General features: G+C 34.7%; 2 protein-coding genes across 5 annotated transcripts; one reads left to right on the plus strand and one right to left on the minus strand.

Annotated features, from left to right (window-relative positions):
• The first annotated feature begins 2,083 nt into the window (after positions 1-2,083).
• LOC122029145 (protein SYS1 homolog) lies at positions 2,084-6,656 on the plus strand. 2 transcript variants are annotated; one of them, XM_042588096.1, is made up of 3 exons: positions 2,084-2,560; positions 4,184-4,410; positions 6,325-6,656. In XM_042588096.1, exons 1-3 carry the CDS (start codon positions 2,337-2,339, stop codon positions 6,345-6,347), a joined length of 474 nt encoding a protein of 157 aa, XP_042444030.1. In that variant the 5' UTR covers positions 2,084-2,336; the 3' UTR covers positions 6,348-6,656. The 2 variants fall into 2 exon arrangements, with proteins under 2 accessions (XP_042444030.1, XP_042444035.1); XM_042588101.1 differs by having other exon boundaries at positions 6,340-6,656.
• A 1,104-nt stretch (positions 6,657-7,760) lies between these two features.
• Positions 7,761-13,184, minus strand: LOC122029159 (dol-P-Glc:Glc(2)Man(9)GlcNAc(2)-PP-Dol alpha-1,2-glucosyltransferase-like). Of its 3 annotated transcripts, none has more exons than XM_042588116.1 (9): positions 12,778-13,184; positions 12,457-12,650; positions 12,291-12,379; positions 10,334-10,469; positions 9,388-9,655; positions 8,961-9,098; positions 8,675-8,873; positions 8,196-8,338; positions 7,761-8,116 (listed from the first exon to the last, which is right to left on the minus strand). In XM_042588116.1, the coding sequence occupies exons 2-9, from the start codon at positions 12,544-12,546 to the stop codon at positions 7,857-7,859; spliced, it is 1,323 nt and encodes a 440-aa protein (XP_042444050.1). In that variant the 5' UTR covers positions 12,547-12,650; positions 12,778-13,184; the 3' UTR covers positions 7,761-7,856. The 3 variants fall into 3 exon arrangements, with proteins under 3 accessions (XP_042444050.1, XP_042444042.1, XP_042444045.1); XM_042588108.1 differs by having other exon boundaries at positions 10,136-10,469; XM_042588111.1 differs by having other exon boundaries at positions 10,136-10,469; positions 12,774-13,184.
• Between the last annotated feature and the right edge of the window lie 473 nt (positions 13,185-13,657).

The raw sequence follows: 13,657 nt of genomic DNA on the forward strand, positions 1-13,657 counted from the left end.
CATGAGGACATATTACCTTTTATAGGATCATAACTCTCCTCCATACTCTCCCTGCTATGTCCCTAGTTTTTCATGATTGTTTCCATGTTTTTCGACATAAATGATCATTTATGCACTTTTATTTCGAGGTGTGAATACCTATGTTTCCCGCCTTTCTTGCAATAAAGGCTATGTTGTCAATGTCTTTAATAAATGATAGTTAATTGCTTTAATTTCTGACAATTAAGATCATTTTGGGTTAGTCAGGAGTAGGGAATCGAGTGTAAATTGGATCATAAATTGAGAACCGACTTTGATCTCGCATTCGAGTCGGGTGTCAAGTTTGGATTGGATCTTGAATCGAGAATCGAGTCTGATCTTAGATTCGAGTCAGAAGTCGGGAGTTGAGAGTTGAGTCTCGAGTCAGTAATGATTATAACACAATTATTTTTAACTTTTGATTATCATCGTGGTAAGACTAACCTCTTAGGCCACGTGGTATTTTCATATTACCTCCTGTATCATCGTATTTGAGCCTTAATTAAATTAATGTTAAACTTGTTAAAGATTAAACAAAAGAATTGTAAGGGGGTGTTTGGTTTAGGGGAATAGGAGTGGGGGAATGAGAATGTGAATCATTGATTATCATTGTTAATATTTGGATTATAGGAATAGGAATACAAATAAGGGAATGAATCCTTGAAATTGGGTAATAACTCATTTCCATATACCTCCCATTCAATGAGTCATTACCATATTTTTATCAATCAAATTATTCCCTTATTCCAAACATACCCTTGACCTAAAACTAAAATTTTCTCCCTTAATATCAAATATCAAAATATATATATATTTTTTGTTTCATATCACTTCTCTCTCCTTCTTCGCTCTCATCATATTTTATCTCTCATCATTTTATCATACACTTTCTCTCTCCTTAATCTCTTCTATCACACTCTTTTTCCTTTTTTTTTTCTCATTACACATTTTCTCTTATCATACTTTCTCTCTCCTCAATCTCTCTTATCACACTCTTTTTTTTTTCTCATCACACTTTCTCTCTCCTCAATCTCTCTTGTCACACTCTCTCCTTTTTTTCCTCAACACACTTTCTCTCTTATAATACTTTTTCCCGTATCATACTTTCTCTCTCCTTAATCTCTCCCATCACCTCACTATTCTCTTTTTTCTCATCACACTTTTTCTCTCATCATACTTTCTCTCTCACCATACTTTCTCTCTCCTCAATCTCTCTCATCACACACTCTCTCCTCATTTTTTCTCATTACATTTTCTGTCTCTTCATCCTCTCCCATCATACTTTCTCTCACATCATATTTTCTCTCTCATCTTCTCTCATCACGCTCTCTCCTATCACACTCTCTTTTCTCATTTTTTCCTCATCACACTTTCTCATTACATTTTTGATTTATCACACTCTCTTTTGTGGAAATTTTGATTTATTCCGATAGAAAATATACAACTAATCAAACATTGTTTTTAAGAGTGATATTCATACTCATACCCATTCTCATTCCACAATATAATGATTCTCATTCCGAATCATATTTCTAGGAAAGAACCAAACACCCCCTAACATTATTTGTTTTACTAATTTTTGTCTGTCTGCTTTTGTTTTATTTTAGTTTAAAATATCTTTTTTTTTAAAAAAATATATATTAAAAGGATGCTTTATTATTATTATTAGAATAATTTTAATCAAAACTATCCTATCGGATGTTTAGTTGGATGGTATAAAAATAGGGAATGAGAAAAAAAAATAGAAAATTAGTATTTGGTTTGAGAAATTGATCATGATCTCACATATTCAATCTCTCAAATATGAAAATAGATCATTACTAAATAAAATGAGAGAATAAAAATTCCTCTATTCTCATTCTCCACTTCTATCCTTCACATTCCTTTCTGAAAATCAAGCACCCTCTAAATATTTTTAATCAATTGCTCAATATTATAATAATTTTAACTAAAACTATTTTTTTTCGACTATACTAATAATTTTTCAGGGTACTTCAGGCGTTCATTGACTCGCAACTGCATAAATCTTTTATTGGACGGATTCACGGGGCCCACTTAAATAAGGTGAAAAACAAGTAACGAACGCCTCTCCTCCGCCGTCAGGCGGCTTCAGATCTTCTTCATTTACACCGAGCACTTCTCCGTGGATTCACTGTTAGGGTTTTGATCGTCTCTCTCGCTAAGGTTCATGCAGTATTCGGTCGATTGGTTTCTTTTCTCTTACTTCCCCGCCCGAATTCTGGAATTCGGGTTGGATAGTTAGGTAGATCTCAGGAGGAGATCGAGAAATTAGGTTTACAGGACGAGGAGAGGAGAACATGTTCTATGGGACGAGCGTGTGGGATCCGTGGCGCATTGTGGCGCAGATCGTCTGCCTTCAGTGCCTCTACTATCTCACGCTTGGCTTCTTCATGGTCCTCCTTGTTGGTACGCGGGTGTCGCGGATGAGCCTCATGTACTTATTTGATTTCTCCACGCTCGTCGCGTCCAGCGTCACCGGCTGGTGCGCCATCGTTTCCTTCGTCCTCAGTTCTCTCGCTGGGTAAAAATCTCAACTTTCTTACGTTGTATTTATTAATTTCTTTGTCTTTGTGCTTGATTGTGCGATGGAGATTATTTCCCTTTTTCCACCAACCTTGTTAGGTAAAGGTGTCAATCTACAACCTAATTTTTGTCATCAGGCATGTTGATTTTTCTTCAAGTACTCAAACAAACAGCTAGTTACAGTGACTTTGTTGGATAGGATTGAATTATGTTAATCTGTAGTATTAAAATGATTGAATGTATTCATCCTCAGAATTTCTAGTTTTGTGGATTGTGATTGATTTAGAGAAATCGCACTACCTATGCTTTTGAATATACTTTTTGTAATTAACAATGGCAAAATCAGAGAAGTTCTATCTTATGGGCTTCATTTAGGATTTTTTTTTTTACTTGAATAGAAAAGTACAACGAGGAGGAGAAGGTGATGGAAGACAAAACTGTACATGAGTGATCCATTATCCATTTGGACTTTTGTATTTTGTTACTCTCCACTCGCCTCCTATTTTCCACCCAATTTAAGTCTTACTTTTCATGGCAGTGTTCTTTGTCTATGAATTGTGCTTGTATGAGTTGTAGTCTATGTACTTGTTTAAAATGCTGATACACTAGCTAGACTTCACAAAGTATAACTTTACTTCTTGTGGTACAGCAACTGTATTTCTTCTCATTGATATTAAGATGAATTTCTTGTGTCTGAATCTTGGATTGGGTTACCTTCCATAGTATATTTTTCTGTGATCTAATTTCATCCTCAAGCTGTGTTGGTATTTCAAATCGTTCTTTATTATCTATAAAAGCTTCCTGACTCAAGAGAGAAAAGTAACAATTTTATCAGCTAGTCTTTTGTTGTTCAAAATTGTGTGAAGACATTTTTTTTTCTATCCCCAGCTGCACTAAGTGTTTTTGATTCGATAAAGTAACAATTTTATCAGCTAGTCTTTTGTTGTTCAAAATTGTGTGAAGACATTTTTTTTTCTATCCCCAGCTGCACTAAGTGTTTCTGATTCGATAAAGTCACAGTTTTCACCATGGTGCTTATGTTGGCTTATTGAAATAGGGTGCGAATTTATGCAGTGTGAAAAATGGTAGGAAGTATACACCTAGAATAAATCATTTATCCCACAAATTTCCATTTATTTGCTTGATAAATAATTGCGCAATTGGTTGAAGTACCATATAGACTTTAAGAAAAGTATTCCAATCTTGTTTCTTTTGTAGACCTGTGCCTCTGCTTTATTATTCATGTATGCCAACTTTAATTTGTGAAGTCTAGTTATCCTGTAAAGTCTAGTTACCTCTCATTTTGTACTTGCAATTTTATTTTCTTCTTATGTATTAGTTGCCTTCTTTCGGTTGCATTGTATCTATATGCTTTGAATTGTGTTGTCTGCTGGAAGTATATAAACCATGTGTTCTTATTTGCATATGTTATTTCCGGAGTTGTGGTGGAGGTATTTCAATCTGCCTTCTATAATCTTGAAGCTTTCCTGACTTGAGAAAAGGAAAGAAAAGCAATTTGTTCAGCAGCTAGAAAATTATAAAATTTGATTAGATATGATTGGTTAACTTTTAATTAACTTGTTTGGCGAAAGATGTAACACTATCATCTTTTTTTGAGCAGGGCAGTTTATTTGCTTTATCTGATAGAAAGAGTGAAGAAGTGCTTGGATTTCTCAGCTACCCTCTATATCATCCATCTCTTTATATGCATCGTTTATGGAGGTTGGCCGTCTTCGATTACTTGGTGGGTTGTCAATATCCTTGGTTTGGCATTGATGTTTTTTCTTGGTGGATGGTTGTGCATGCGACGCGAGTCACGAGAAATTCCCATCACACGACTACGTTCAAGTAAGCAATATATTGTTGATCCTATTTGGTCAATTGTATTATGCTTTTATATCGCATGCAAAGCTTTATGCATCTGAAAGTATTTTTCTAGATCACTAATAGTTCTAGCTAATGGCTATTGCCAACATTTTATGGGAAAAGGAAATATTTGGAGGTTCTCGGCACCTTGTTCCTCAATTCCTAAAGGACCTAAACCATAAATTGATAGTCAGAATTATTGGTGTAGTTAGCACTAATGGTCAAACTTAGGTTTTGATGAATGACAAATGATTTCAATTATGATTAATTAATGGATTATCCCTCGGAAATGTCCTTGGAGTATGAGTCATCGAAAGTTTCAAATCAACTAAAAATAATCGTGTTTTTTTTTTTTTTTTTTTTTTTTTTTTTTTTTTTTTTTTTTTTTTTTTCTATTTTTCTTATTTAGTTTATTTTTTCGTTGCATGCTCGTTTTAAAAAAATCATTTTTTTTAAATACACGTGATTATAATGTATAACTTAGGGCCCCTTCTTTAAGGAACCTCCAATATCAAGTTCATATTGGGATCATAATTTTTATATAGATGTAGATGATCTAACCAAGGTTATCAGGATCTGCTGCCAATGAAGACGGTGAGGGATTCATGGTGATCCCAACAGAGGATCATAATATCATACAATTTTATACTTAACACTAATATATTTGTATATACAATTATGAACATCAAGCTTTACAATATGAATATCCATGCAAATATATAAAGTTATGACAACATTATTGAGATTGGGATCCTACCTAGGAACATGACAAGGGAACATAGATTGGATTATAAATTTATAAGATTTCAATTTGGGGCATAGAACCATAATCTTCCAAGGCCTAAGGTCCAGAATACAATCTTGAGTCTTGACAATCATGAAACTAACAATTAACACAGGCATTAAGAGACAAAGGAAGCAATAAAAATGATGTATAACCATAACAAGAAGCAACTATTGGTGATGTTGTCCTAGATCTTCTGCTTATTTCCTCACATCTCATCATTATACTCAGGTATCCCCCCAAGGACAAAATCAGAAAAATCTTAACATACCCAATTAGTAATTTCCTGTTTGTGTTTCTATAACAGTCTAGCTCAAACAAAACCTTTTAGCTATCTATCTTGAGAACAGGACAGTTTGTATGCTATAATAAGAATATTCATTTAAAATATCATTTGGTAGAATACATGAATAAGTTTACCTCAAAGATTTCTTACTCTTGACAAGGGGCAGCAAAAATTTGACAAGGATATTCAAAATTTGACACTTCAAAATTTTCAAGTTCAAGTCAATTGTAACAGTTTATTGGGTATTCTTGGTTGACCCACAAATGGAGGGGTTGTGCTTGGTTAAATGGGACCCACAAATGACAATGGATTCCACCAAGTTGGATCATGTTAGTAGCCTTGTTCGTGATGGGCTCTATTTTCGGAAGATATGTGTTGGCCCTAGGACGGGTTGACGGAGGCGCTGGGACGAGTGTATTCATCTTTTGTCACCATGTTAGTAGCCTTGAGCTATGCATTAAATGAGTTAAACAAATTTATGCTTTACCTCTTGCACGGATTTTTTTTATTTTTGCTGTGAACACAATTTAATTAAATGGATAATAATTGAAACTAACTATTTGCGGTGTATAAATGATCTCACAATCTGAATTGTGACGTCTACTTGTACTTGGAACATAAAGACCACTAAATTTTATTATTGGTTCGAAACAAAAGAAACAAAAATAGTGGAAATAGTAATTCTAATTGGTTCTGAAAGATTGTTTTGTGCAATTGCTAGAGAACAAAAGCTGCATTCTTGAGCGAAAATTAGTTTGTTTTGTTTTAGCATTGTTGTTAATCCTAGTTGAGACAAATAGGAGTTGATAATGTAGACTAATGCAAGGTTTGTTGGGGGCAGATGCTTGACAAAGTTAAGAAGATCGCGTATGAGAATCCAAATACATATATACCAGATTTCTTCGAAATCAGAGTAATTGCTACTCCCCACAAGAGTCTGATGACTGGATCTGTTTTCTCTTGCACTTCTGTTGTGTCGATCAATCATGGAAGAAAGTGACCCAAATAAGTGACGAGAAAAATACATTGAAGACTTTTGGATTGAGATATTGTAGTTAACATTCAACAAAGTAACATCTGTTGAGGACATGTATATTGCACGTCAGTTCTCTGCATTGACTGAAATCTTTTTAAATTTGATTGAGACCGATTCTGAAAGATCTCAAGTAACTTAAGACATACAAACTGTACAAAATGAACATCTAATTTTTGCTATTTACTAAAATGGTGTATTTGATTTCTAGGATACTCCTTCGTTCATTAGTCTTTAATTTTTTTTAAACCTAAATTGAATTCGAAAATCTCTTTTTTTTTCTTCTCTTTGCTGGTAAACCACATTCTGACCATGTTATTTTAGTTAAAATTTGTAATTTAAAGTAAGTTTTTGTTCACGATGTTTATAAAAATTAAACATTTTATGTAAAATCGTTCAATTTAAATTATATGATCTGATTATTAAACTTAGCAAAATCATATTTCTGAAACATTCGTATTCCTAAATCATTCTTTACGCTAAAACGAATTCAAATAAAATTATTTAATTTAGAATTTAATTTAATTTACGAGGATTTAAGATTTAAATGATCTTTTAGAAGAGAGGTACTCTAATAAAAAAGTATAAAGTCACGCATTTTTAATAAAAAAAAATAAATTTCAAATTTTACCTAAATAATGAGATTGATATTGAGTGCTTTTAGAGATACGTTGCAATAAATGAAACAATTAAAAAAAGTTTAAAGAGATAAGAGTAAAAAAAATTGAATTGATTTAATAAGAATAATATAGTTGATTTGAATGTGCTGATAAAATTTTATATAGTTGATCTTAAATAGTTTGGTCATTGATAACTATGGTAATTTAAAAACTAATTTAATATAAAGTTTTTTGCTTTTTATTGTGAAATAAGAATTAATTTGCACTTTAAATTAGTACTCTTATAATTTTCAAGGTAAAAGAAAGCAATTAATGAATATAATTATTGTGTTAGCTTGCAATGGAGAACAAACCAATGAAAACTTTCACCATGAGTAACTTAGGGGGGAAGTAGTCCCAGTGTGAGTTAGCCAATAGTCATTCTTTCTTGTAGAACAAAAGATGATATCGATCCTCCCAAATGACCTAAAAGAATTATCGGTCCCATGATAAAATACAGACAGATAAATCACGAAGAATATTTTAACCTCCATTCTTGCTACCTATTCTCCTACTCTTATACCATTTAATGGTTTTCAAGGAATAACTTGGATTCAACAACACCTTGAGTTTGAGATAAATAATCAATCGATAACTAAACCATGAAATATGTTTTCAAAATATTTGTGCTAAATCCTATTCAAAGCTACCTAATTTTAAGCAGAACTACCATATGAATCTCTGAACACCAGGCTCATGAGCCCAGTGGAAGGGCTGTAATAAAAACAAGTACATAGTGAAGATATTTACAACAACGTAGAGCGACCAGATAAGTCGTAAATTGCAAGTTTTTGGAATAGGGGAGTGAAGTACCAATAAGTAGAATGGTATGGTATAATATCTGAACTCGATGAGCGGGGCAGGTACTAGAACAAGTGCAGTAGCAACAACATAAGAGAAAACCCAGATTGTTCTATGATTCTTCCCTGTCATATAAAGAAAGTGTTAAACGTTTGAAAAAAGTTGCACCATGCGAAATGCTGCTAGGATGAATGGAGCACTCACGTAGTATGCTGACGATCGAAAACCAGGAGTAGATATAAAGAGGGATTAGGAGGTACTTAGTTGTCCAGTGAACCTGGATAACCCTCCGCCATATGTAGAAGGTGTAGTGACGGTTGTCAGCAAGGAGGTATGGATGCGCTATGCTGCATTGGAAAATTGAACTGGGAGCTTGAACTAAATCATGGCTAAATGCTACTAACAAAACTGTTCAGAGTTACATGCGATTTAATGAGGATAGCCATCAATTTGCAATTAAGGGATATAATTGACAGCACGGTAGTTCTGAGTTCTGACTCAATAAATTAGTTAGTTTTTAGGACTCTTCCAAATTTTTATTGTCTCTACAACTTCTCCATGCTGTTGAATCAACCAGTTGGCTGATTACATATTTGAGACCTCAACGAATATACCATGCTGAATAATAGACAACAGAGACACTAAAGTTTTACGAGTACCTAAAAAAGATTTACGGTCCTCACCTGAAAAAGTGTACAGCGAAAAATCCAAAAAGAAGAGCCACCATCAATTGAGAAGAGCGAATAATCTTGTGCATTCTAAAAGATTGAAATAGAGTTGCAGCTTGTTCCAAATGCACAGGAACAAGGGCAGCCACAGAACATAGACCAAAGTACAACATCTGGGCAAAGTGTAGGGATACTGCATGAGCATCTTTGGCACCTGCATTATTTAAGGTGCACTTTAGGTTTCTCCAACTATTAACCACTAAATTCAGATACATAAGCCTGCTAATTCTTCAAATAGTACCAAGAACTATACTCCCATTCCAGATGACAAAAGCCACAAATGCTAACAGCACCAGGGCAAAGGGGAAAAATGCAATTGAGAGTTCCCATTTCAAGCTCCATAACTTGAAAGTGACATCTAGGATCTCATCAAGAAAACCTATACACAAGTTTAATAAAATTGTTAATTTCACCAGATACCAAATGCAGTGCACATGATGAAACATAATCACGAGGTCTCATGAGCTACACAAGCATGTTTAAAATAACTACAAAAAGGAAAAGCATGTGCTAAGTGTCCATTAGTTTGCGAATGATATAAAGCAGAGGAAAAGAATGGGATAATCACAAATTTTATCAGTTAAGATGATAAAACAAGCCATGTATAAATGTCATGAAAGATTCTCTGATATTCAAAATTTATGCAAAGTCTGTTTGCAAAAGACTACCTGGAGAGTTGTGTGGAGAACTGATTCCCTCGGATGTAGACTCTTGACCATTATAGGAATGCATTCTTCGTTTTCTCAACCCCGAAGATGTTAGACTACTCATATAATGGGTCTGAAGACCATTGTCCTTGAGCATTATTTTATGTTTGCTTCCCGAAAGAGAATCATTTTCACATGAGTCTTCAATGCAAGTAATAACACCATCCAAAGCAACAAAGAGCATCCATATAATATTTGTTTGTCGAAACAGCGTTGCAATAGCACCAAGCTGTAATATACAAAGTGCCCAAGTAAATGACTATAGAAAGAAGCTAACAACTGTCCATATCTCACCTCTATATAAACATAGACAAGAGATACATACAAAAAGTGACTTACTCAAGAAACACATAATATTTCATCAACATTTGATTTAGCTAAAAAAAACCCTTCACATTAAGCTTTACTTAATCAGATATATTTTTCAAAAATATCAATTACGATGATGAATTGAGGATTAATGTCTCTTATCCAAACAGTATTCAAGTGCGAAAGAAAGTGTTCTGGTCCTCAACTTCTATCAGATTTTACCAAATCAAACTATGTTACTTTCATAGAAAAAACTAATGCAAAAAATTCTTTGTTGGTGTGATAAAAAAGGAAGCATCGAAATATGTATCAGAAAAAGAAGAGATGAGCAGCAGCTGAAATTTTGGAACTGAAACTGCATATGAAAATGATAAATTGTTAACGTTGCAAGATTACACACCGTAGCACTGAGCCAATAGTGCCTTTTTATACTAGCCAGGTACATTGCAAGGACTGCAGTCAGTGAAGCTACATCGGTGTAATACAAAAATGTGAAAAACCAGTGAAGTGGATACAAAGCTAGCACAATTGCATAGGTTGTGGCTCTTTTTTCACCAAGATTAGGTCTTAACTGGATGAGTAAATCATAAATTATTACAGAGCAGATGATCGCTACAACAGCATTAGTTGATCGGATAATTGAAGTGGAACAAATTGAAGACAATGTCATGGAAGTCTCAGCAAACCACATAGCTGGGAACAGGGAAGCAACATAGGCCAGTGAAAGGTAGTACCTGAAAAATCAGAAATTGTCATAACCTAAGCAAAAGATTAGAAAGTGTTCACTTGATTCATTTGAGCTTGCTTTTCCTTAAGTCTATTACTCAAACCAAAAATTCACTGATGCTTCTTCAAAACAAAAAAATAGAATTCTTAAAGATTGAATAGAAACCTATTTACATTCACAACCCAACCGAGCCAAAAAAGAACTTGAGGTGTTTTCATGAACTGGTAAATGTATCTTAACACTGAACTAGTTAACATATAGTTTCTGGGCAATCTCTCTAAATTCTCAGTGTGGATTTTCACAAACTGATGAACACATGCTTCTTAATACTAAAAAATTAACATATAGTTTCTGGACGATCTCTCCAACTTCTAAGTGTGGGTTAACCAAACCAAGAGAAACAACTCACAGGACCTTAGTAATCATTAATATCAACATGTACGAAACAGAAAGCAAATAACCAGAACAACATAAGAAACTCACCTTTACAAACTAGAAAACACAGAAGTTAGAAATGATAAGGAGATAATTTTTCCTCATCAAAACAAGAGCACAAATGAGCAAATTTGAACTATCACTAGCTCTGATTGAACCCAAAAGGTGATGGGCAAAGAGACTGGAACGAACAAGACCCTAAATTTTACAAACACAAAGCACTCAAAGTTTAAAAATGACCACAAGTAGCTGATTTCACATCTTGTTATCATAACAATCAGAGAAGAGCATGAATTGAGCAAGATCAGGATATGTCCCTCTCAGAAGCAAGAGGGAGATGATAATCATGGGAGCTCAAGTGTGGAAATCACCTCTTCAATAGTGTCGCACTTGAGGAATGTGACAGAGCATGGCAGAAAGTAATAATCTCAGCAGAAATTCCAGAAACGTTAATCATGCAATGAAAAAATCTACAACTATTGTGACACAATCTTATGATCAGGGACAATTAGTCAACTAAAGATGAGATGAAAATAACCTACAAGCTAACCACGACTAAAATGGTTAAATTTCCCATTTGAGATTAGGCTCAGGAGAGCTGGCCTTAAAAAGAAAGTTCACAAACAGTCCCCAAGAAATATTAATGGATGTGCCTCTCTATCTTCAACTCATGAACTATTACCTGACCAGGCACAATGCTGCCATGGTCAAGAGTTATGTGAGCCTGAGAGTCTCTCCATCATCTTCTAGACTTAGATATTGATAAAAGTTTTCTAACTCGACCCAGCACAATTTGTCCTTAATTGAATTAATGCTCTACAATAATTTTAGAGTTACCACAAAAAGATAAATATGTTTTGCAGGAACTAAATGTGGTCCTTAATGTCTTCTCCTTAAGGCATATGCCACTAAATTGATTCCAAGAACAACATAAATCAAACAAATTTTTGCAGGGACCAAAATGTGCTCTATAACAATTTCTCCTAAAAGGCTAGACTATGTTGGTCCCCAAACCACACCCTTAGCATCTTTCCACTGATTTAAATAAATATTTCCTTATAATAAAACTGAATTCATATATTGTGAAGCCACATTTAAGTTGAAAACTTAACAAGAAAAACAGGGGAAAAATTGATGGATGAGAAGAAATTCACTTATTAAAAATGCTGAAAAAAAAAGATATAGTTTATTTAACGTATTGCTCCTTCAAGTTCAATGTTTGTTAAGTCAACCAACTATCAGAAGAAGCATATTGTAGAAGGCCTTCAACTATATTTCACTCCTCATTGCAGCCAAATGAAAATATTGACAAATCAGAAAACAAAAACAAGTGGTACAGAGTAATACAGCAATCATGAAAATGATGCAAATTATTAAAATTGAGAACACTGACAAGCCAGGGGGAGTGGTGATCATGGGATCCCAGGTCCAGAAGTCCCCTCTGCAATAATGTTGTGCCTGAGGGATGTGGAATATCTCATCCTGAGAAAATGGAGGAAGAATCTCAGTGAAAAGCATCAACTACCATTTATCAGAAAGCACAAACTATTGTATGATACCATGTACGGATCACGGACAAACCAATTCACCATGATCAACATTGGAACAACCCAAAGGCTAACCACAGTAACGACGGTTAATCTTCCCATTTGGGACTGAGTGCTAGGAGGAAATTGCCTTGACGAAGTTAATTAGAAATCCTGAGCGGATGCAAGGAAGGGTCTTTTACCTCAGTTCTCCACCGCTATCATACCTGCAAATCAACAGTCAGACATCGCTGATCCTACAACCTCAATAATATGCAAATCCAGAAACAACGTCAAATCTAAGGAACGTCTGCGAAACCACGATAAAATTAGCGGGATTAAGATCCTACTGACTTCGCCTTCCCGGATGCCAGTCGCTACTACGCTCGATCCACCGCCTCGGTCGCAAAATGGAAACTGCAAGAGCCGACTATTTTGAATTGGCCTGATTATTCCCCCTCAGAAGGGAAATCTTCTGGCATCATGGGAGCGATCGGGTGGGAATCGACCGGAGATGAAAAGTGAGCTCGGCGGCGGCGCTAGGTTGGAATCGTCTCCGAAGAGGAGATCGCCGGCTGCGCTAGGGTGGAAAGGTGCTGGAGACGACCGTGGGTCCGTCGAGGAACGGCAGGAAAGGAGATAGTCGACGGCGTTCGGGAGGACGAGGCCGGCGACGAGATTCGAGATCGTCCTGCGGTGCGCTCACGATTTAGACCAGCATGCGAAATAATCGCACACAGTGGAAAGTGGAAACTAAGGGCCTCCTATAAACTTTTTTGGGTTAATTGTTAAAAGTGGCAAGACTTACGACAATTTCGTCAAACGACACATTTAAAGTAATATTTTTATATTTTTTTAATGCTAAAAAGAATTCACTAATACACTTTTGTTTGTTTTTGAAAGCTATTAAAGGAAAACTATATTTAAGATTATTAGGTCAAAACCTTTTAATGAGTACAAACATATCAAAAATTTAAAAAAAATCTATATTCAAAATTATCCTTGATCTAAAATCAATTTTATTATTCTTATAGATTTATTTATATGTATAATATTTAAAAAAATGAGAAAAGTTGCCCCTTTCTGGAAAATGTTTAACTTAAGCGTTTTAAATGATCATATTTTATTTTATTTATTTGTCCCTTTTTTTTATAGGGGAAGTCTTCAGGTAAAAGCGGCAATTCAAATGACGCCGCAAATTACGCATTCAAATTACAAGGCGCAGAAAGGATAG

The sequence above is a fragment of the Zingiber officinale genome, chromosome 1A (assembly GCF_018446385.1).
Source record: "Zingiber officinale cultivar Zhangliang chromosome 1A, Zo_v1.1, whole genome shotgun sequence".
Classification (NCBI taxonomy): domain Eukaryota; kingdom Viridiplantae; phylum Streptophyta; class Magnoliopsida; order Zingiberales; family Zingiberaceae; genus Zingiber; species Zingiber officinale.

Bases quoted from the DNA above. Each gene is read 5' to 3' on its own strand.
- LOC122029145 (XM_042588096.1), top strand. From the start codon at position 2,337: ATGTTCTATGGGACGAGCGTGTGGGATCCGTGGCGCATTGTGGCGCAG. The intron at 2,561-4,183 runs GTAAAAATCTCA...TTTTTTGAGCAG, and splicing joins GTCCTCAGTTCTCTCGCTGG to GGCAGTTTATTTGCTTTATC. The intron at 4,411-6,324 runs GTAAGCAATATA...GACTAATGCAAG, and splicing joins CATCACACGACTACGTTCAA to GTTTGTTGGGGGCAGATGCT.
- LOC122029159 (XM_042588108.1), bottom strand. From the start codon at position 12,546: ATGGGAAGATTAACCGTCGTTACTGTGGTTAGCCTTTGGGTTGTTCCA. The intron at 12,380-12,456 runs GTATCATACAAT...CCATTTTCTCAG, and splicing joins TTGTCCGTGATCCGTACATG to GATGAGATATTCCACATCCC. The intron at 8,117-8,195 runs GTGAGTGCTCCA...TTTATATGACAG, and splicing joins TTCGATCGTCAGCATACTAC to GGAAGAATCATAGAACAATC.